Source organism: Lepus europaeus, chromosome 6, assembly GCF_033115175.1.
Source record: "Lepus europaeus isolate LE1 chromosome 6, mLepTim1.pri, whole genome shotgun sequence".
NCBI classification, from domain to species: Eukaryota; Metazoa; Chordata; class Mammalia; order Lagomorpha; family Leporidae; genus Lepus; species Lepus europaeus.
The window spans coordinates 119,578,775-119,601,913 of record NC_084832.1 but is presented as its reverse complement, the minus strand read 5'-3'; the positions used below and the strand labels follow the sequence as shown (position 1 = coordinate 119,601,913).

The window sequence follows — 23,139 nt, the reverse complement described above, 5'->3', positions numbered from 1 at the left end:
AGAAGACACTGTATAAGCAAGTTACTAAGAAAACCGTCACCACAGAAAGCCCTAGCTGGACCTCGGCTCTCACACACTTCCCTCAGGGACCTTCCCTGAGTCCCCCCTGGAAGGAGAAGGACAGGGCCTACCCCCCAGGGCTGCAATGATTCAGTGTGAGACGTGGCTAAAGTGCTTTTCCCTTTACTTCCCATACTACTCTAATACAGAACACTGACTGCCATTCTATGTGTGAACTAGTCAACTAATTCTGATGAGCAGAATGGGTGAAAAGGGTAACTAAAACCAGCCACAGTGTAGAACTCTCGGTTTAATAATAATGATTTTACTGCAACCAGCAAAATGCAAGGCACGTTTTCCCAAAGAAATGCTTTGTGCAGCCTAAGGATGGGACCTGTGAAAGAATCCTTTTAAGATGTGATTTTAATTATCATTTCTGAAAGACATACACACACACACACACACACAGAGGCAGAGAGAGAACCCATCTAGTGGTTCATTCCCTGGATGCCCACAATAGCCAGGACCAGGTCAGGCTGAAGCTGAAGCTGGGAGCTGGGAGCTGGGAGCTGGGGGCTGGGAAGTCAATCCAGGTCTCTCACATGTGGAGCAGGAACCCAATTACCTGAGCCACCACCAGCTCCCTCTAAGACTCTGCATTAGCAGGAAGGTGGAATTAGGAGTGGAGCTGGGACTCGAATCCAGGTGATTCCAACACGAGACACAGGCATTCAACTACGAGGCCACATGCCCATCCTAAGTTTGTGAAGGAATTTTAATACTATGGTTTTGAGTAATTTCATGAACCAATACATGAAACACTTTAAGGAATATTCCAGTAAGGAAATGAACAACGTGGGCCTCAATGAACTCCATAGGCCAACCATAGCTCCTCACTTCTCAGAGTCTGCCAGGAAAGCAATGTGTACCAGCAAACACAGGTCTACACCCACCCCTGCCAACAGTCTCACCTTCCGATCACACACATGTAGCTGATACCAAGTCACTCCTGCCTCTGAAAGCCCCCAGGCCTTGAGCTCCAGGCCTCCTAAAAGCCTACAGACCAGCAGCTCCAAGAGAAATGTGCTTGTCCAGAAAAACCTCACTTGCAGCCGGTGCCGCAGCTCAACAGGCTAATCCTCCACCTTGCGGCGCCGGCACACCAGGTTCTAGTCCCGGTCGGGGCACCGGATTCTGTCCCAGTTGCCCCTCTTCCAGGCCAGCTCTCTGCTGTGGCCTGGGAGTGCAGTGGAAGATGGTCCAAGTGCTTGGGCCCTGTACCCCATGGGAGACCAGGAGAAGCACCTGGCTCCTGGCTTCGGATCAGCCTGGTGTGCCGGCCGCAGCGGCCATTGGAGGGGGAACCAACGGCAAAGGAAGACCTTTCTCTCTATCTGTCTCTCTCACTGTCCACTCTGCCTGTTAAAAAACAAAACAAAACAAAACAAAACCTCACTTGCTTTAAGTAGGCGATAAATTCAGCTCCAAGACTTCTGGTTCAGCTACTGAGCAGTGGGCTCATCCTTTGACACTACAAAAGGTTGCAAAATTTGAGTCCATACTATTATAAAATAGATGATTAAAACTGTCAGGGTTTTTATCCCCCCCAGTTTGAATCTTGATGATTAATCCAGGACAGTTTATTTAGCCATCATCCCAGTTTCCTGAAGTTCAAATATCTCCTGGGTTCCTAATCACAGGGAAAAAATAACTACACCAACAGAATGCCCCATTTTCCTGACCTCTTTTTTAAACTTTTTTAAACCTCTTTTTTTAACTGCAACCTCAAATATCCCTCCTGGCTTTTCTTTAAAAGCGTGGCTGAACACCCTCAATCCGCATCAAAGCGTCTATGTTCCAAACTGAAACCCTACCATTAAACTACAATTCAGGATTGGGCGTTGTGTCCAGTGGTTCAGACGTCGGGTAGGATGTCCATGGCCCACACTGGAGCGCCTGAGTTCGACTCCCGCCCTTGGCTCCGAACTGCAACGCATGGAAGGGGCAGTGATGGCTCGAGGAATGGGGTTCTTGCCACCCAAGTGAGAGACCGGAACTGTGCTGCCAGCTCCCACCTTCAGCCCCGGCCTGGCCTGGCCCCAACCACTGAGGAATAAACCAGCAGGTGGCCGCTCTCTGTCTCTCAAAAACAAAGTTCCTAAATTCACATCGCAAAGACGTTCTTAAGGGTTTTGAGATGCTCCGGGTGTAACCCATGACAGTAGCCTCCTGTCTCTACGCACTGCAGCCTACCCGTTGTCAAACATCCTTGTCCTCTCCAGGATTCAATCCCATTTAACAACTAGGGGGCTTTTTCCCCGAAGTTTTTTCTTATTCTTTAGCTAATCGCGTGGGTAACAGCACAGCCTCAGCCTTCTACTTTTAAGTGAGAAATGGGGAACTGTTTTCTCTTCCAATCCATCTTCAATTCAGGTTTCATCTTCTCGCGTAATTAACAGCAACAGAGGTGAAAAGTGAAGATGTCACGTGGCTCCTCACCATCTGTGGCAGAATGAGGGGGGAGAGCTGCCTGAAGAAGGGATCCGAGTCTCCCCAGACAACGGATCATGCTACGCTGAAGACATGGTTCCAGGGCAAAGACGCAGCACTGGGGCTGGCAGGAAGACAGTCAAGGGCGTGGCTGTACAAGGCTTTGCGAGACCTCAGGAAGAGTTCAGGCTGCACCTGGCAGGCATCTAAGCTCCAAAGTCTTTACCCATGAATGGATAAATGATGGACGGATTAGGGTGGAGGCTTCTGGAGGTGGGGCATTTCGGAAGTGATCGCATCGGATTAGGTGGCGCGGTGCAGCCCCATGGTTGAATCAGGAATGCTTTGTAAGGAGAGACCGGAAGAGGGTGCTCCCACGTCTCCATCGCCACACCCATGGGGCGACCTGATCTTTAACTGTGCACCTCCCAAATAAAGGCCGAAATGAGCCTTTTCCATCCCAAGAAGCTCCTCCCAGGGCTTTCAGTGCAAGGCACGAGAAGCTGGCTGACTGGGAGGGCATGTCCCGTGGTGGCCTTCCAGGGCACAGAAGGTAGGGAAAAGCTCACCATGAAGACACCTGTGGGTATGTGTGGATTGTAAGCGGATTCAGATGATGCCTCAAATGTTTCAAGTACTATAATAAATCACACTCAAAGGGATAGAGGGAGAGAGAGCAGAGAATGGCTTTGGACTTCCGTGGGGACTTCTGCGGGCAGGAAGCTGAGAAAACCAGTACGCTGCACATCCAAGCTCCTTCTTCAGGAAAGGAAGGGGGACATGGGAGGAAAAACCAGGAGGCCAGAGACAGGGCCCAGATACACAGGAACCGGCTGCAGGCCTGCCGAATTTAAGGATCCTCATGGATGAGTGACACCCGTGTGCCTCTCATATCCTACTAGGAATGCCTAAGTAGCTGTGCTACGTGGTTCGCATCACGGAAGGCTGGGCGTGGGGGCAGATAACTTGTCCTTGCAGTTCCCAGCTCTTTAACGGGTGGCACTAATGACGCTGCACCCGATGAACCGATCCTGGGTGCTTCTGTCTTCATCCGATGTGAGTGGGGAGATTCCAGGAGCTGAGGGCTCACTGGTAGAAAGAGACTCATGGGGGAGAATGAGTACATTTTGCATGAGAAAGGGAAACCAAGTGTTTTAAAAGGTTTCTTTTATGTATTTGAAAAAGGCAGAGTGATATACAGAGAGAGAAGAGACAGGGAAATAGATCTTCCATCTGCGGGCTCACTCCCTAAGATGGCCACAATGGGTGCAGTGGGGTCAGGACAAAGCCAGGAGCCTGGAACTCTATCCAAGTCTCCCAAGTGAACAGCAGGGGCCCAGGTATTTGGGCCATCTTGTGCTGCTTTTCCGGCTGCATTAGCAGAGAGCTGGATCAGAAGTGGAACAGCTGGGACTCAAACTGTACTCCAAATGGACATGGCCGTGTTAAGTGGCAGCTTAACCTGCTGTGCCGCAAGGACAGCCAAAGACATCAGCTGCTGTAGCCAGAGCAGTAGACTGTAGTCTCCAAATACATTGGCACCAATTTATCCCACCACAGGTGCTCCTGCTCTGCCGTCACTCCTCCATCCAGTGGCAGGCTCTGTGCTCCCTCTCCTTCAATCTGGGTGGCCTACGACTGCGGCAGAAGTGATGCTACGTGACTTCTCAGATATATCGCAAAAGGTGGAGGTGCCAATTTGCACAATGCTCTCACGACGGCCACCCTTAGGAACCAGCCACTCTACTGTGAGGGTCAGGCAGTCGCCTGGAGTTGTCCTGGCTTGGCCTCTGCTGAGGTCTCAGCCAACAGACACGTGAGTGAGCAGCCCTCAGGTGACTCAAGCCCCAGTCTTCACTCGAGTCCAACTGACACCAAGTGGAGCGAGGATGAGCTGTTCCTGCTGAGCCCTGCCCCTGTGCAGATTCATCAGCAAGACTGCCACGCTGTCATTCAAGCCACAAAGTTTCAGGGTCATGTACAGCAGATAAGAAACAGATTCTGGTGCCACTGTGATGCAACGGACGTGAGTTTAAGATTATTTATTCTGGCCGGCGCCGTGGCTCAACAGGCTAATCCTCCGCCTTGCGGCGCCGGCACACCGGGTTCTAGTCCCGGTCGGGGCACCGATCCTGTCCCGGTTGCCCCTCTTCCAGGCCAGCTCTCTGCTGTGGCCAGGGAGTGCAGTGGAGGATGGCCCAAGTGCTTGGGCCCTGCACCCCATGGGAGACCAGGATAAGCACCTGGCTCCTGCCACCGGAACAGCGCGGTGCGCCGGCCGCAGCGCGCTACTGCGGCGGCCATTGGAGGGTGAACCAACGGCAAAAGGAAGACCTTTCTCTCTGTCTCTCTCTCTCACTGTCCACTCTGCCTGTCAAAAAATAAAAATTAAAAAAAAAAAAAAAGATTATTTATTCTGTGGCGTACTGGGTTAAGCCACAACCTACAGCACCAGCATCCCATATGGGGTCCAATTTGAGTTCCGGTTGCTCCACTTCCAGTCCAGCTCCCTGCTAATGTGCCTGGGAAATCAGTGGAAGACAGCCCAAGTGCTTGGGCCCCTGTACCCACGTGCGAGACCAGGAAGAAGCTCCTGGCTTTGGCCTGGCCCAGCACTAGCCATTGGTGGCCATTTATGGAGTGACTCAGTGGATGGAAGATTTCTCTCTCTTTCCCTTTCTCACTCTAACTCTGCCTTTCAAATAAATAAAATAAATCTTTTTAAAGATTATTTATTCCTTTCTAGTTGCTTTTTCTAATTCTAAAGTGAGAGGGTAATTTTATACAATCCCCTCAATCCTCTTTTGGCATCACCAACAGAAGCAACTAAAATCAATTTATTTATATAATCCCACTTTATCCCTGCTCTATTTATTCCCTACTTGTCCCTTAATAAGTAAGTTTTAACCTCATATTTAAGATGATATCTGTCTCCAAGGGATTCCAATGTTTCTCCAGAATTTTAAAAGCAATTTTGACAACTGCCCAAGGCACTTATTAAAGAGAAGGAAAAACCACACACTAAAAAACAAACAAAAAAGACCAGTAGGACACAGAAATGGCCATAGCAACCCACGTCACTAATGGAACTGAGAAAAGAGCCCACGTCTTCCTTGTTTTAACTCTCAAAGACAGCGACAGCAAGAAAGTGTTCAGAGTCATAAATACCTCTTCTGGAACACTTGTGTTAAATGGGTCGCAACTGGGAGACCCCATCCCAGGGGTGGGCGAGGGGCTTTTCTCCACATCACTGAAGCCCTGAGCGTCCAGCAGCGTAGAGACGGAACTGGAATGGAGCAGGTCGTCATAGTCACCATCTTTGCCTGGGAACAAAGCAAAAGGAATACAAGGATCCCATTTATGTCTCCTGGCATCACCTGGGAAACAGCAGCTGTGAGCACTCAGCCCTTATAGTCAGAGAGGAAGGCCACAGTTGGTTCAGTCATAGTCTCCCAAGATGCAAGGGAGTTAAAAGTTACTTTATTCTGCAACTCTCCTATTTAAAAACCCTAATTTAAAACGCTTGTTTTAAAATTGGGGGCTTTAGGCATTTTGGTTTAGAAGTATCCGAGTGAGGAATACCTGACACAACAAGCTATTTCAGAAGACCAACAAAGTCACCATTGAAACAACTCAGTTTTCATCGAGCTCTGCAGAAAAAAAAAATCACAGGCAGGAAAACAGGAAAAGAAAAGGAAAAAAAAAAATAAGACAACGTCTGATCCCTCTAGAGGATCTTTGTATTTACCTTTTAAATTTTATGTATTTATTGGAGAGAGGGAGAGCCAGCAAGTGCTCCCCATCTGCTGGTCCCTTCTCCAAAGGCCCACAACAGCCTGGTGGAAGCTGGGAGCCAGGAAGAACTCCCACTTGGTTTCCCACGTGGCTGGCAGGGACCCAAGCACCTGAGCTATGATCCACTGCTTCCCAGGGTCCAGGTTAGCAGGAAGTGGGAGCCAAGTGCCAGAGGAGCAGCGACTCGGACCAAGGTATTCCAACAGGGGAAGCGTTTTAGCTGCTGGGCCAAAAGCTTACTCCTTTCTATGTCATTGCAAAGCAGAAAGAACAACGTAACAGAGAAAAGCAGCCACACACCCAGCAAAGCAGCACCTCTGAGATATTTTTACATCTCTAGAAATAAAAAGGAGCAACCAAGTGCCGGATTTTGTTTTTAAACAATGAATGATGTTCAAAACTGCCTTCTCTGAGTAAGACTAAATGGCAAGGCACATACATTTAAAGAGCTTAACCAGACCATGGCTTCATAATTTAGATTTCATCAGGGTTTTATTAGAATGTGGATGCTACTGGTGCAGGTGTTGTTGGTAGCAGGCTAAACCGCCAACTGTGACACCAGCTAACCACATGGACATTGGTTCAAGTCCTGGTTGCTATACTTCCAAAACAACTGCCTGCTAATTAGCCTGGTAAGGCAATGGAGGATGACCGAAGTGTCTGGCCCCCTGCCACTCACATAGGAGACCAAGATGAAGCTCCTGGCTTCTGGCTCTGGCTGTTGCAGCCATATGGGAAGTGAACCAGCAGATGGAAGATCTCTCCCTCTCTCCTTTCTCTCTAACTCTGACTTTAAATAAATTTACATACTATTAGGATTATGTGAGGTCTGACTAACTATAAATCCTAGTCAGAAATCATGGTTTGTAGGCCGGCGCCGTAGCTTATTTCAATAGGCTAATCCTCCGCCTTGCGGCGCCGGCACACGGGGTTCTAGTCCCGGTTGGGGCACCAGATTCTGTCCCAGTTGCCCCTCTTCCAGGCCAGCTCTCTGCTGTGGCCAGGGAGTGCAGTGGAGGATGGCCCAATTCCTTGGGCCCTGCACCCCATGGGAGACCAGGAGAAGCACCTGGCTCCTGCCATCGGATCAGCGCGGTGCGCCGGCCACAGCGCGCCTACCGCGGCGGCCATTGGAGGGTGAACCAACGGCAAAAGGAAGACCTTTCTCTCTGTCTCTCTCTCACTGTCCACTCTGCCTGTCAAAAATAAAAAAAAAAAAAAATTAAAAAAAAAAAAAACTACACAAAAGAAGAAACATATGAAAATGCTAGGGCCAGCGCTGTGGCATAGCGTGCAAAGCCGCTGCCTGCAGTGCCAGCATCCCATATGTGCGCTGGTTCGAGTCCCAGCAGCTCTACTTATGATCCAGCTCTGTACTATGGCCTGGGAAAGCAGTAGAAGATGGCACAAGTCCTTGGGCCTCTGCACCCACCTGGGAGACCCAAAAGATGTTCCTAGCTCCTGGCTTCGGATCAGCACAGCTCTGGCTGTTGCGGCCAATTGGGGAGTGAACTATTGGATGGAAGACCTCTCCCTCTCTCTCTCTCTGCCTCTCTTTCTCTCTGTGTAACTCTTTCAAATGAAAAAAATAAATCTTTAAAAAAAAAAAAAAAAAAGAAAATGCTATCACGGGGGCCCAATGCTATGGCACACCAGGTTAAGCTGCTGCCTGCAATGCCAGCATCCCACATGAGCACAAGTTCAAGACTGAGCTGCTCCTCTTCCGATCCAGCTCCCTGCTAATGAGCCTGGGAAGGCAACGAGAAGGCCCAAGTGCTTGGGCTCCTTCCACCTGCATGGGAGACCCAAAAGAAGCTCCTGGTTCCTGGCGCCTTGTTGCAGTTTGGCCCAACCCAGGCTGTGGCGGCCATTTGGTGAGTGAACCAGTGGATGGAAGATTTCTCTGTGTTTTCCCTCTCTCTCTGTAATTTTACCTTTCAAATAAATACATAAATCTTAATGAAAATACTATCATGATCTCACAAGTGCAATGAAGGGTGATTTTCACCCTTTTTCTAATTTCCAAATGTTTTACAACACAATCCAGTTATAGGGTTGACTCTTTCTGCCTTGGGCCTGCAATGTAAGAACTGCAGAACTGACATTCTATAAAATCATACAATATTTTTCAATTTTACATATGTGAAAAAGTAATCACTCCAAAACTTGCAATCTTCCATAGGAGAGAGACTCTTTGGTAGGCATGGGAAATGCTGAGTGATGAGAATTGCTGCATCAACGCATTGATAATCAGAGTTTCACCTGCTCATTCAGATGCTGATAACATTTTAATAACAGCCCAGGTCCTCTGCATCAAAAGATGGAGATTTTTCCACCCAAGTCCTAATCCAAAGCAGGGTTTTCCTTCCGGGTAAACTCAACAAAATTAAAATGGCAAAATCTGAGTGTTGCACAACTGCCTTGGAAAACACCTGTTTATTCCCAGTGGTGATCATTGGAGCAAATAACAAGCTGTGAACAAACAGGGCCTTTGGGAGTGTGTGACACTTCTGTGTTTTTGATGGCTCTTCAAGGCTTTTCTACATGTGAGCATGACCAGCAGTCCATCCGCAGATAAAATAAGAAGAAACACAACGAAATGCACACCTAACTTCACTGGCCTTACAGGGCTCTTTGAACTTGATCTGCTCAAACCCAACTCAAGCCTCCTTCACCATCCCAAGACTCCTGTTGGTAAAAGGAACCATCATTTGTCTAGTTGCGTAAGTGATAAACGCCTTCCTTGGTTTTCCTCCTCTTCCTCCCTCTCCTTATCTCATCCATCACACCAAGGTGTCCAAGGCAGCAACGAAGTGCATTTCTAATCAACACCACCAGGTGGCTTCCCCTGCACCAGTGCATGAGTATCTGCTGTCTTTTCCCCCAGTTCAACACGGGTCCCTGCCCCCAGTCTCCATCTGGTACCCAGAGCACACTTTTGGAACCCTTCAGTGGATCCCTCTGTGCCTGAACAAGAGTGGAGCGCCTGACTCGGCCACAGCATACCTCGGTGATCTCACCAGCTTCTGGCCACAAGGATCTTCCTACACTCGGGAAACCTTGCTCCTTCTCCCATGGGCCCTCCGCACACACTACTGTTCTGTCTCATGGTATTTAATCAGCTCCTTAGAGAGGGCACTTCCAGACCAATCTCTTCGGCAGAGAACAATTGCTTAATGCCTATGTCTCACCAGCGAACAAGCTCCCTAATTCGGGACAATGATTAGGAACCAAAGCCCAAGTTCATGGCCACTTAATAGCCAAGTGAGGTGGACAAACCTGGACAGCTGCAGCTTACCTTGCTTACCCTGGGCCGGTCCCACCGGGTCTTGCATTTTCTTGTACCTGTTTAGGCACTGCCGAAGATCTTCTATTTTCCGATCCTGGGGATGAAACAAGCGATCATCTTTGGCACTATGATTACAGAACAGCAAACTGTGACACAAAGAATAAGGAGACACGAATTATTTACATTATTCAAAGATTACTTCTAAGCTTTAGTAAAACTGGTAGCATCTAGAATGTTTTTCCTACGTACGTCAGAGATATGGAAAAAGTACCTCTAAATTTAGAGATCCTATCCTTCAGCTGCCATCTTTAAAAACAAAAACAAAACAAGGTAATAAGATACAAAACAAAAAAAAAAAAGAGAGAAAAAAATCAGCTTTAACCACTCTCCTGCCTTAAGCTGAGTATGCCATGACCCGCACACGCTGTCTCTATCAGCCGTCATCAATTATTACCTAGCTTTTCCCTTCCTGAGACTCTGCCTATGTTGCCTGGATGAGCCCTTGGTCTGTCCGTGAAGGCACCTGTCACCGATCCTCTAACTGCCCCTCTGCAGTGCTTGCCCGAGCCCACCATTCCTCTCGACCTTTACTTGTGTCCACCTGTTCCTTTCTTCCGTTTTGCCTTCCTTGCCCTGATCCTCTGTTTCCATGACGCCTGCTTTCCCAGCCTGACTGTAACGTGTCAGAGCCTCAGGGCTCTCTCTCCACCCTCTTCCCTTTCCCCATCCCTTGCCTGTGCTCTGGGGCTGCTCCACCGCGGAGTCTGGGCCTGGCCACCTGACTTGCTCTGCCCCTTGGGAGGGCAACCATGGGAAACAACCATCGTGGCCTGTCCCGGGGCAAGCTGTGTGGTTTATCTCAGAACACTGTTGCCTCACCAACCACAGCTTGGTCCCCTCCAACCTCCAACCCTCCACTTCTCCCAAACTTCACACGGTATTCCTTAGCTGTCTGTAATTAAGTCTAAAATTCAGATTCATGTCCCAACATTCAAGGACAACATGTCCCCTGAAATCCCTCAAAATGAAGAGGCCTAAAATCACGGCCGGCGCTTTGTAAAACGCAATTGAATCATGTCCTCGTCCAAGGCCCACAGACTTAAGACCCCCAAAATGGCGAACCTGGCATGCCAAGCCACCTGCCCCATGGCTGAGCTCTCTGGTCAATCCCAATCACCTGTCTCGCATGCCCCAGCACCTTCCCAGCATGCAGTGGGCTGTTTTGAGCCTAGGTTTCACCATGCATTTTGGCCCTACATGTTTCTCCTATGGGCCTTCATTTTTCCACCTCTTGCTCGGCCTAAAATGTGCTCAGACTGGTCCTCTTGGGTGGCCTGGGGAACCCCCAAGGAGTGTGGGGTATTCCTGACTCTCCTGCGGCAGTCTGAGCATCTGAAAAGCCCTCACTCGTCACTGGAAGGTTTTGTGGGTTTTTTTTGTTTTTTTGTTTGTTTGTTTGTTTTTTGGTTGTTGCTGCTTTTCCATGAAGAAAAATCAAAAGAAAATGGATTTCAATGATTTAAATAATAAGAAGCCATGGTAGGCTTCCTGATTGCTTTATATTCAACAATGGATAAAAAGACTAGAAGAAAGAAAACTCTATGTGGGTGTGTGGGTTAAGACAATGAACAATTATTTCTATGAAATAATCAACATAAAAGGCAAAAGGGAATAAGGAATAAGAGGAGGGGGCAGGAATTGGAGGAAGAAACTGATGAGCAGGGAAAAAAAGCAAGCCGCAGTTCTCGGCATTTTGTTTACTTCCTCACGATCACTCTTTCCCAGGGATAAGGGACAGGGCTGAGCCTGGGAGCAGCCGCCAGCTGGACACTGAGGTGGTCGGAGAAGCCAGAGGAAACGGTGTCTCAGCAGCGGAACTGCCCCGCGGGGCAGGGGCAGCAGACACCTACTGGAGGGAAGGAGCCCCAGGGACCACCTTCAGGCCGGGGCAGGTAAATAAGCCTGGGCCCGGCCTCGCTTCCTGAGGATTGCACCTGCTTTCTGGAATTTCGCCTCTCCGGAGAGTAGGAACCATCCCACACGTAGTAGAAGAGTATGACCCGAATATACGGAACCCATCTGATAGTCTCACATTTTCTAAATAAACTCATGAGGACAAGGTGCTGTCAGTGGAGGTAGCACGGCTGTTCCCTGCTCCTTGGGGACAACTGCCGTTGCTGAGGGTGGCACTGCCGGGTGGAACAGACACTGCTTGGCACTCGACGCCAGCAGCATTTGGGGTAGAGTTCTTCCCAAGTGACAGAGCACAAGAAACCACATGAAATGATCAAAATGGTGCGACATCCACACGGACCACTAAACGCCATCGCGATACCTTTTCTTCATTCGCTGCCATCAGAGACTCCACGGCCTTTTTCATTTTTTGGACTTCAATATCTGCAAACCACACAACATTACATGGGTAGTCAGTGGGGTTAACACGGACGACGATGACAAGAAGCTACTCACGCTCCAGACTGAAATGTTTTAAGGGGAAGACGTTCATGATTTTTATTTTTCTAAAAGGCAAGGAGCACATTAGGGACCCAGACTCGGTTCTGAGGGAAATGTGGAGGATGAACATGTGTGGTTCCAGAAAGAAGAGAAGGCTGTGTGAGTGCCCACACCCCTCCCTCCCAGCCCAACACATCCATCACGAGAATGCTGGAGACAGACTCTTGAGTGCTGTAGTCACAAAATGACTGAGTTTCCAGGAGAGAAACCTGGGTAGCAGGAGGTGAGGGCGATGGACAGTTGACATGACGACAGAAGCAGGGGCAGTGACGCTCAGTCGTGCCCCAGAGAGACAGGAAGCCATCAGCCTGGTGAGTGCGATGGTGACGTGATTCATGCTAGGCAGTGGGCGCAGGCCCCATTCACGGGGTCGTAAATGCTTTGCTTCATCCATAAACTTCATTTCCAACACGATTCTAAAGCAGGCTTCGAGATACCAAGGCCAATGGAAGCCTAATCTCATCTCCCTCACACATTTGATTTTCAAATACAAAAGCGTGTTATTTTAATGAAAAAAAAAATTCTAAATCATTAAAGAGGCAAAGTTATCCCCAAAGCAAAGCCACAAATGAAAATGCTGAAACACACAATTTATGAAAATGTTTCCAATGCTTGTATTTTGCCTGACAACCATTACATCTGTAATGAAGACAGATTCTACAGGAATTGCCTTCTTTCACTTTTGGAAGGCAAATTCACTGGATTTAGTAATTCAACCTCAGGGAGCAAAGAGCCCAGGAAAGATTTATCTTTGTGTTGCATTAAATGATCCAGGCTCCGATCAGCAGCCTGAATACAATCCCTTTGGCACCACCACAGCGAAGGTCTCAGTGACCCAAGGGCACTGCGAAACACTGAGAAGCAAAGGCAAAAGTGTCAAATGATCTTTCAGCTCTGCTAAATCTTTTTTTTTTTTTTTTTTTTTGGACAGGCAGAGTGGATAGTGAGAGAGAGAGAGAGACAGAGAGAAAGGTCTTCCTTTGCCGTTGGTTCACCCTCCAATGGCCGCTGTGGCCAGCACATCCGAAGCCAGGAGCCAGGTGCCTCTCCTGGTCTCCCATGCGGGTGCAGGGCCCAAGGACTTGAGCCATCCTCCACTGCCTTCCCGGGCCACAGCAGAGAGCTGGCCTGGAAGAGGGGCAACCGGGATAGAATCCGGCGCCCCAACCGGGACTAGAACCCGGTGTGCCGGCGCCGCAAGGCGGAGGATTAGCCTGCTAAGCCACGGCACCGGCCAGCTCTACTAAATCTTAAAACCAGTAGGTTTCCATGGGATTAGAAAGGTTGTTTTCTCCACTGACCCCCTAGCACCAGACCACAGAGAAAACATTTTCTTATCTCTACTACCCTGTGTGCCCTCTCGTATCTCGCAGAGCAAAAGGGCTGAATCAGGGGGAAATCTGAAAAAAAAAAAAAAAAAAAAAAAAAAAAAAGTTACAGGTCCCTTGTCTTTAGGGTCCCTCTGTCTACCCTGGGTTTCGCCAGCTCTGAGGAAATGGAGGGCTTATTGATGAAGCAACTTGATGCCACTGGAGAGAGAAATGTTTTAAAACTCATGCAAAGAACAGCCCGGGCGGAACTGTGGGCAATGGAGAGGTGGATGGAAACACGCCAAAAACCTTACTTTTTTCTTTGAGCTTCTTTTTAAAATTTTCATCTGTGCGGGAAAATCCATTGAATGGCAAGTTAGCAAACGTGAGCACAGTAAAAAGTATTTACTATCACTTAGCTTCCTTGCATCAAAAGTAAATGGACCCTAACCTCACAAAGAATGAATCCCCAGCACAACTCTGTGGCTTACAATACGCAGTACACCAAGCAAGGTTACAGGAGCTAATTTCTATTAGTCACTTTACTTGTATTAATCAGAAGGCCCAAATCTGTTTTCCCTATCTCTTTCACGTCACCTTTCTGAACTCCGATTCGTCGTATCAGAACTAAGTTGATGGGGCACAGCACTCTGTATGCTGCATGTGGTGAAAACGTAGTTTTGTTGCTATGGTTGTCTTATCTATCTCCATCGCAGCTCAACACACAGTCCACCCAAATGCGACCGGGACACTGCGGAGTCACAGCCGACTCATGGCTCAAGCCAAGGTCCTGAACACCTGGTCTCAATCCTTGCGTTCATCCAGTCGGGCACCAGCGACAAGCAGTTTACACACTGGCTCCAGCCCTCGGAGCCAGCTCTGAAAGGGCGACCTGTGACTGAAGGCCCCTTCGTGACACACACCTCTACCCGTGCCAGCGGCCCAGAGGGGTGCACCCCTCACTTCACTCGGGTTTGATGAACTGAGTTTTCTGATGGACGGATAATGGTGACACCCACGGGGATGGGAGGCCATGGTATCGTAGAGGCAAGGAAGATTCGACTGGTAGCTAGTTCAAGTCTCTCACTGCACAGACGGTAACATTGGTGATGCTCACCTAACAGATCAAAATGCATGGACTAGAGCATGTTTTGTTTTGGGTGAGGCAGAACTTGCTTTGGCACCTCGTCTGTCAGTCATCATTTGGGATCACAGAGAAAAGCTGCATTCGACCGGTCATTGCCAGGTGTTCCAGCCCTTTCAGAGATCAAATTTCTAAAAAAAAACCATGTTTCATTCAAGTTACTTTCTATCATGTATAACCTACATTTTCATAACTGAACCTCCTCAGTTAGCAAAAACTTTCTGGAGAAATTCATCCATTTTTCCAAAGACAGAATCAGTCGATTTTTGTTTTCCAAGATGTTGAGGGTTCCACTCATGCTGCAATTTTGACTGAAGCCATTCCTCGCTTCTCTCAGAAGAGCAGGAACCGTTTCTGTCGGCTCCTGGCTCAAGTTCAGTTTCAGAGGAACACAGTCTTGGGGCACAGGCACGGTGCCTTTCGGTCCTTGTGACGTCGCCTGGTGTTGCAGCTGGACAAGTACGTTCCCGAGATGCGGGCGGATGGCTGGGCGGTGGAGAGTGAACATGGAGCAGGCGCAGAGCAAGCTGCCGCTGCCCAGACATGGGGCGAGGCTTGGAGAACTCCTGGGGCCCCGGCTGCCCTGGCTTCTGGGACCCTTCCTTGTCTTTGACGCTAAAGATGCACCCCCACATCACTTTCCTTCTCAAGTCTGATGGCTCTCCCATGGCAAGACAGAAAATGCCCACTGCCTTCTTACCTCTGTCCAGAATCTCCACCCCCTCTCCTCTCATCCTGCAGACCAGCTTCTCCTGCAGCCTTCTGACCTCACATTCCTTCTCTTCCAGCTGCTCTTTCAAAGACGCCAGCTCCTCCTGCGAATCACGAATTTGTTTTACAACACATGATGCTCAAAAGGAGAACATGTCAGCTCTTTAAATCAATGTTTAGACCGTGCAAACGAAACGAAAATCTATAGGAATTTAGACACAAACATCAGAAATTCGACAGTGGCAATGAACAGCAGGAAGCAAGACTATGAATTATGCCCAACTTGCAATAATTCTGGTACGGTTATTTCAAGTTTCTATGCGAGTAGAACAAAAAAAGGAATATTTTTAAGGTATAATTAGGGCTAGGATGGCCCTAAAGTTTCAATCTTAAAAGATGTGACCAAGTTAATCAATAAAGACAATCAAATTAAATGCTTGGTGTCACAAAAGCGAACGAAAATGCAAATTGAGAAAGACATCCGGACATGTTCTCGGCATTTCTGGATGGCACTCACGCTGACTGGACAAGCACAGAGCTTAATTAGCGGCCAAGGCAGCAAGTCCTTAGGCTGAACTGTGCGGCCAAGGAACTCATCCTAATCACTAAAGGAAAAGGAAAGAACCTCCTACAACAATGGGGAAAACTAAAAACCCAGCCAATGCAGAGACCTACATGCCCCTTTGTTTATTAACGATAAATGTGTGTTGGCTGTTCTCTGTTTTGCTGGCGGAACTGAACATGGCGAGAACAGAGCCACGCGATGCTAAAAGGATGCCTTTATGTTCGCTAGGTTACCTTCAGGGTCTCCAGGGGTAACGACATTTAGTGCCATGAGAACATGCAGCCTGCTCACGAGCCACAAAGTCCCAGGGTTCTGACCTATAGTGGGCGTGGACAGCAAGTCCCCCAAACCTGCAAACCTCCCACAGCCCTAGCAACAAGGGCAACCCTGCACCCCCCACAGGCTGCTCCGAAGCGGCAATTCCTAGTCCCTGCCAGCAGAGGTCACTGCTGTACACAGTCCCCCTCCAGCAAGACCTGCAGGAGGAAGGCTTGAAACACAATTCTTTCACTAGTGAACTTGAACAGTCCCAGAGGTCTTCAAAAAGTCCGTGGAAAACACCAAGTAGGAGAAAACAAGGCATGAATCTCAAAAAAAAAAAAAAATTTTTGCACCAAAATAAACTTATATTTGATTCTCTTTTCCACCAACATTTTGAAGGATCCTCCCGTTTTCACCATGTTGGGGTCTCAGAGAGTCTAAGAGAATGTGATTTCATGTATCTCATCTGTTTTTTTTCCCCTCTCATTATTTCATAGGTTCCTGCACACAGGACTGGGAAATCCCATCGTTCCTTTCATCAGCTTCGAAGGCATTTGTCACGGACAGGTGAGAACACACAGCACGAATGCACACGCCACGAGAGACACCGTCACAGCAAGGATGACACGCGCCAGCAGGCGACAGGCCACGGCGCCCATCACCCGCGGGTACCACACCTGCAGGGACGCCCACTTTTGCTCCATCCGCTGCTTTTCATACTGCATCTGACCAACTCTGATTTTCATGCTAGAAAGTTTGGCCATTAGAGACTGGGAGAGAGACAGAGGAGGGAAAGAAAACTACAGGTAGAAAAAGACAAGCTCAGTAACCAAGAAAACAGCATCGGCTTCTAGAGGAGGGTGGGTGACCCATTCTGGAAAGGAGGTGAACTCTGGCTTGTGTTAAAAGGGGCGTGATTCAATTCAACAAGGGTTCCAGCTTGGGGGAACACTTAGTTCGCTGGTGAAGTACCTCTTTATCAGATACTGAGTAGGAAACATATTTGACTGCTCTTATTGGTCACAGTTAAATAGTGGAGCCCTTTGCGTACAAAATCTTCCTGGTGAGAGAACTTACTTTGGTGGACTTGAGCTTCTTTTCATACTGAAGTTTTTCGTTGTCCATCTCAGTGACCTTCAACCTCAGGTCACTGATCTCCTGCACCAGCCCCTGTTCAAGGAAAGAAGGAAATACGTCAGGAGCGCGCAAATGCACTTCTTCGTCCCAGATGGACAGCTTGGGGGCCGGCACCGTGAGGCATGCTGGGTTCAGCTGCCACGTGGGACACTGGATCCCAGTCTGGGATCCAGTTAGAGTCCCAGCTGCTCCACTTCCCATCCAGCTCCCTGCTAATGCACCTGAGAAAGCAGCAGAAGATGGACCAAGTGCTTGAGCCCCTGCACCCATGTGTGAGACCAGCATGGAGCTGCTGACTCCTGGCTTTGGCCTGGCCCAGTCATGGCTGTTGCGGCCATTTGGAGAGTGAACCAACGGACAGAAGATGTCTCTTTGTGTCTTTCCCTCTCTCTCCGTCACTCCAATGAAAGTAAATATATATTTTTAAAAGAGCAGCTTAGGAATAGAAAGCTTAAGAAGTCAACAGCCCTAGGATTAAAGTTACACACATCAGATCAGAGAAATGAAAATAAATGTAAAAGCTCATGGGACATGGAATTTTTCCCATAACGCAGATTTCCATGAACTTTTAAAAAGTGTTCTCTTAAATCTTGAAGAAGCAAACCATGTTTCCATGTAAAAGAAGGCTATAAATCCCCAATGCCTGTGCCCTGGAGAGGCAGAATCCCCCACTCAGAAGGTAACGACAGCTCAGATGAAGCAGGATGTCTAATCCCTGCCTTCTACTTCCCAGGTGTCCCTAGACTCAGTTGGACTGTATGGAATCTGTCTTTTCAAACACACCACACAGGTTTCCTCTGGCAAAACCATTTTCCCTGAGGGACTTTTCCAGCGATTTCTAGGTATCTATAAAATTATACTTTGATTTTCTTCCTTTTCTATAAAAATAAAGATCGATCATCAACTCCATCTGGGAAGAGGGGAATAAAATTAAAATCCTTTGAAGCAAGGGTCCTCAACCTGAAAGATGAGGGCCCTGTAACAGTTTGCACACGTATTCAATAGCATAATACAATTTTACATTTGGAGAGTCAAACCGCAATCCTATCACGTTAGTAACACAGGGCAGCTGGATGCCTTTTGTATTGCCACTCAAAGAAATAATACTGGTTTGCTTCTAAAATGTGCGGGAATATTCCCAGAGATCCTGGTGCATCTTTGCCCAGAGCTCAGAGGGCAAAAAAAGGAAATCAGACTGTTGAAGAAGACCAACTCGCCCCGGAGGGATCCATGTGCTGTGTGGGAGATGGCTTTTGTTTATTTCACTACAAGCCTGCAATGGTTCATGTACTTCTGTCCCTCTCTCTTCACAAGCCACACTGCTGGGTCACAAATTCAAACACCACACAACAGAATTATACAAGAATGCAAAGCAGAACGATGCCACCAGAAATAAAACTTCGCTAACAAGGGCAGCTAACAAGACCCTAATCATTCAAACTCACAAGGCCTAGCAAAAGAGAAGCTACAGTGAAACACTTCCCAGCAAAAACCCATAGGCTTTTAAAGTGCAGTTTCCTAAAAAATAGGAGAAACTACTACCTACCTACAATTATTGCATAATTATTTATTTGATAATCCTATAAAGCTTTAATGAGAGAAGGTGTTTTCTCCTCTACTCAGTGAGGCCAAGAACTACTTGGCAATATTATAAACACATCCTCTGCAAGTCCAGAATCCAAGTTCAAAGAAGAGATGCTTCTTCCATTTTTTTTTTTTTTTTTTTGACAGGCAGAGTGGACAGTGAGAGAGAGAGACAGAGAGAAAGGTCTTCCTTTTTGCCGTTGGTTCACCCTCCAATGGCCACTGCAGCTGGCGCATCTCACTGATCCAAAGCCAGGAGCCAGGTACTTCTCCTGGTCTCCCATGCGGGTACAGGGCCCAAGCACTTGGGCCATCCTCCACTGCCTTCCCGGGCCATAGCAGAGAGCTGGCCTGGAAGAGGGGCAACCGGGATAGAATCCAGTGCCCCAACCGGGACTAGAACCCGGTGTGCCAGCGCCGCAAGGTGGAGGATTAGCCTGTTAAGCCACGGCGCCGGCCAACTTCTTCCATTTATATAAAGGAATCATCTCCACGCAGTCAGTGTCCCTGGCGATCTTCATCCATCTGCACTTGCGAGTATGTGTTTTCCCACTTTCTCACTGCCAACAAACAACTTCCAATTCCTATCATGCAGCATGTCACCACCTGTTTCACAAACAGTGCTGGTTTTCAAAGAAGAAATAGGGTAAACGGAATTATTATAAACTGGAATGATTTTTTTTTTTCTATTTAACAAAACTACCCAATTCTCTTCTGCAGCAATGTTTTTAAACATGAATTTCCAACCTGGAAGAAGTCAAATGTTTTCAGGATACCTCATGTTAGAAATTCTGGAAACAGTGCCATAAGGAGAAAAAAAATTAATGGAATATAGATTAGTTCAACTGAGTTTATCAGAAGCTCAGTCTTTTGAAAAAAGGAAGAAAATCTCTCTTTCAGGCTCCCACCAGCAACTCCACCCCCGACACCTGTGTTCCTACCAGAAGGGGGCACTGTTGGACAGGGCGAACCATCTCCAGGCAGCAGGCCCTGGACCAGCAAGGCCTGAACCTTCCAGGCTGTGAAGCCTTTGTTTCTCTCCCATTCCAGCATTTCCTTAGACACGAGCATCGAGTAACTCAAAGTTCTAGGACAAAGCTAAAGGATGCTGGATGCAGCCAGCAGCCAGGAAAATGTTTCCTTCCCCTCCCTCATTTTTTTGATGCGTACTAAAAATGTTGTCCTTTTTTTTTTAACTTAATATTTTGTTTATTTACTTTTAGAAGACATATCTTTAATGTGCATTATAGTCAAAGGCTTAATAGTTGTACTAAGGCCGGCGCTGCGGCTCAATAGGCTAATCCTCCACCTAGCGGCGCTGGCACACCAGGTTCTAGTCCCGGTTGGGGCGCCAGATTCTATCCCGGTTGCCCCTCTTCCAGGCCAGCTCTCTGCTGTGGCCAGGGAGTGCAGAGGAGGATGGCCCAAGTGCTTGGGCACTGCACCCCATGGGAGACCAGGAGAAGCACCTGGCTCCTGCCTTCGGATCAGTGCGGTGTGCCGGCCGCAGTGCACCGGCCGTGGCGGCCATTGGAGGGTGAACCAACGGCAAAGGAAGATCTTTCTCTCTGTCTCTCTCTCTCTCTCTCTCACTGTCCACTCTGCCTGTTTAAAAAAAAAAAAAAAAAAAAAAAGTTGTACTAAATAAAGAGTTCCACACACAAAAAAGTAAAAAAGACCACAGGCCAGCAAGGAAGATAGGCAATGACTGTGAACAGTCATCAAACAAACAAAAAAAAAAATGTTTGGGGCTGGCGCTGTGGCGCAGCGGGTTAAAGCCCTGGCATGAAGTGCTGGCATACCATATGGGCACCGGTTCTAGTCCCAGCTGCTCCTCTTCCTATCCAGCTCTCTGCCACGGCCTGGGAAAGCAGTGGAAGATGGCCCAAGTCCTTGGGCCCCTGCTCCCACGTGGGAGACCCCGAGGAAGCTCCTGCCTCCTGGCTTCAGATCGGTGCAGCTCTGCCCGTTGCAGCCATTTGGGGAGTGAACGAGCAGATGGAAGACCTCTCTCTGACTCTACCTCTCTCTGTAAATCTGTCTTTTAAATAAAAAAATAAATCTTTTAAAAAAAAGTTCAACTTCACTCATACACAAGTAAATTTTAAAATGGCCACAAAAATCATTAAAACAATATTAGCATACATTTCCCATCAATTTGCTTGTCAAAGTTTGACACAAACACTGTTTTGCATTGAAAATGGAACAGCCAGGAAACCATTTGACTTCTATTAAAGCAACAAAAAAAGGAACTGCCAGGTTCAGCTCAGTTTTAACTTCTGAGACGATTTTAATTGTTTTCATATATACAATGCCACAAAGTTCATAAAAATGTCCACACTCTCTGGCAATGTGGACATTACACCTTCCCGGCGGGGCTGCATGGTGATCAGAAAATTCCCCCGCATGGAATTCACTGCGAGTTTGCTGCACGTGTGATGGAGAACGCATGAGTGAAATAGGCAGGGAGCGGGGAAAACCGCCTGATCAAAAGCGCTGGCGCACTCAGGGCTCCTCCCAAAAAATCACAAACCGTCCACTGCGACTTGTTCTGATGTGTGGTCACCACCCCATGCCTAGATTACAGTAACAGCGGCCACGCAGGTTAAGACTGCCTCTAAACTCAACAGAAAAGTGCAAGCCAGCCACACCTCCATCATTGCCAAGTCGTCCACTGGTGCACTGAGTTCTATCGTGTGATGCAGCGATTGTGGGGTTAACGATAGAGGGAAATGGTGAAAATACGGAACTGGATTTCTAAAAAAGTACAAAAGCAAGAATGTTAAAGAAACCAGGTAGGGGGCCAGCGCTGTGGTGCAGCGGGTAAAGCTGCCGGCATCCCATATGGGTGCCGATTCGAGTTCTGGCTGCTCCTCTTCCCATCCAGCTCTCTGCCACGGCCTGGGAAAGCAGCAGCAGATGGCCCAAGTCCTTGGGACCCTGCACCCATGTGGGAGACCTGGAAGAAGCTCCTGGCTCCTGGCTTCGGATCAGTGCAGCTCTGGCCATTGGGCCATCTGGGGAGTGAACCAGTGGATGGAAGACTCTCTCTCTGCCTTTGCCTCTGCCTCCGCCTGTCTGAAGCTCTGCCTTTCAAATAAATAAATAAATCTTAAAAAAAAAAAAAAAAAAAAGACAAGAAAAACAGGTGGCTTTCTCAGTACTGTTTTAAGAGCCCTGGATCTCAAATTAGAAACAAAGAGCTTTAAGGTTACAACCGGGGAATAGGGCATGGGTGTTTGGTACTGCGGGTAAGGCCCCTCTTGGGACATTTCTGTCCCGTAACAGAGTGCCTGGGTTCGAGTCCTGGCTCCACTCCCCAATCCAGCTTCCTGCTTCTGCACACCTGTGAAGGTAAGCAATGGCTCAAATACTTGAGGCTCTGACACCCATGCGGGAGATTCAAATTGAGTTCCGGGCTCCTGTCAGTAGCCTGGTCCAGCCCTCTGCTGTTGCAGGCAATTTGGGGAGTAAACAGCAGATGGGAGATCTGTGTCAGTCTATCTGTCTGTCTATTTCTGATTTTTTCATTTCAAATAAAAAAGAATAATTAAAAAAAATCTATGGGTATGGGCACTGGCCTGGTGGTGAGGATGCCAGCTATGACCCCTACATCCCATATCAGAGTGCCTGAGCCTGGGACCCAGCTCTGGCTCCCAACTCCACCTTCCTGCTAACACAGACCCCACCCCACGAGGCAGTGGTTAACAGCTCAAGGAGCTGGGTTCCTGTCGTTCACGTGGGAGACCTGGAGTGAGTCCCTGGCTCCTGGCTTTGGCCGCAGGCCCTCTCAGGCATTTGGGGAGTGAACCAGTAGACATGGGGGGCTCTTTCTGTATCTCAAATAAATACAATTAAATAAAAAAAATTTTACTATGGAGGAAGCGAGGCATCCGTGTAACCAAGGCTTTCCAGCAAGGTCAGGTCTTTGGCAGGATATTTCACCAGCAGTGAGGACATCTCACTGTCTCCGAGTCGGCTGTACGGTGGGTGACCCACGCCAGGGAGCTGCCACAGAGATGGCACCCGGTCAGCGTTAGATTACTGCTCAGCGTGAGGACAGGCCAGAGGTAAGTGCACCATGACCTCTCCTCTCGCACTCATGGTACCCATCTTCTGACCCAGGGTGAACCCTCTGACACTCCAACCAAGGAAGTAATAGACGAACAGAGAGGACACGGCCCCTAGAGAGGATGGGTTTCCGCAGCTCTTGCATTGCAAGTGAAATGAATGGATTTCAAGTGGACAGCCTGTCCCCTCACCAACAAAATCACAACAACACATATGGCCTGGATTAGCAACACAGCAGGGAGAACCAACGACAAAGCTAGCCGCGCCA

General features: G+C 48.3%; 1 protein-coding gene across 8 annotated transcripts in view; it reads right to left on the bottom strand.

The window, feature by feature from the left end:
* The window catches only part of PPFIBP1 (PPFIA binding protein 1), a 180,300-nt gene that overhangs the window by 20,284 nt on the left and 136,877 nt on the right, over positions 1–23,139 (bottom strand). For 3 of the 8 annotated variants that reach the window (XM_062194982.1, XM_062194985.1, XM_062194983.1), the window contains exons 8-13: positions 17,157–17,249; positions 15,243–15,357; positions 13,713–13,745; positions 11,910–11,971; positions 9,584–9,668; positions 5,659–5,813 (exon numbers count right to left, since the gene is read on the bottom strand). In XM_062194982.1, the coding sequence (XP_062050966.1) occupies positions 5,659–5,813; positions 9,584–9,668; positions 11,910–11,971; positions 13,713–13,745; positions 15,243–15,357; positions 17,157–17,249 (543 nt within the window). The remainder of the gene's footprint in view (positions 1–5,658; positions 5,814–9,583; positions 9,669–11,909; positions 11,972–13,712; positions 13,746–15,242; positions 15,358–17,156; positions 17,250–23,139) is intronic. The other 5 variants (XM_062194984.1, XM_062194989.1, XM_062194987.1 and 2 more) reach the window with 3 other exon arrangements.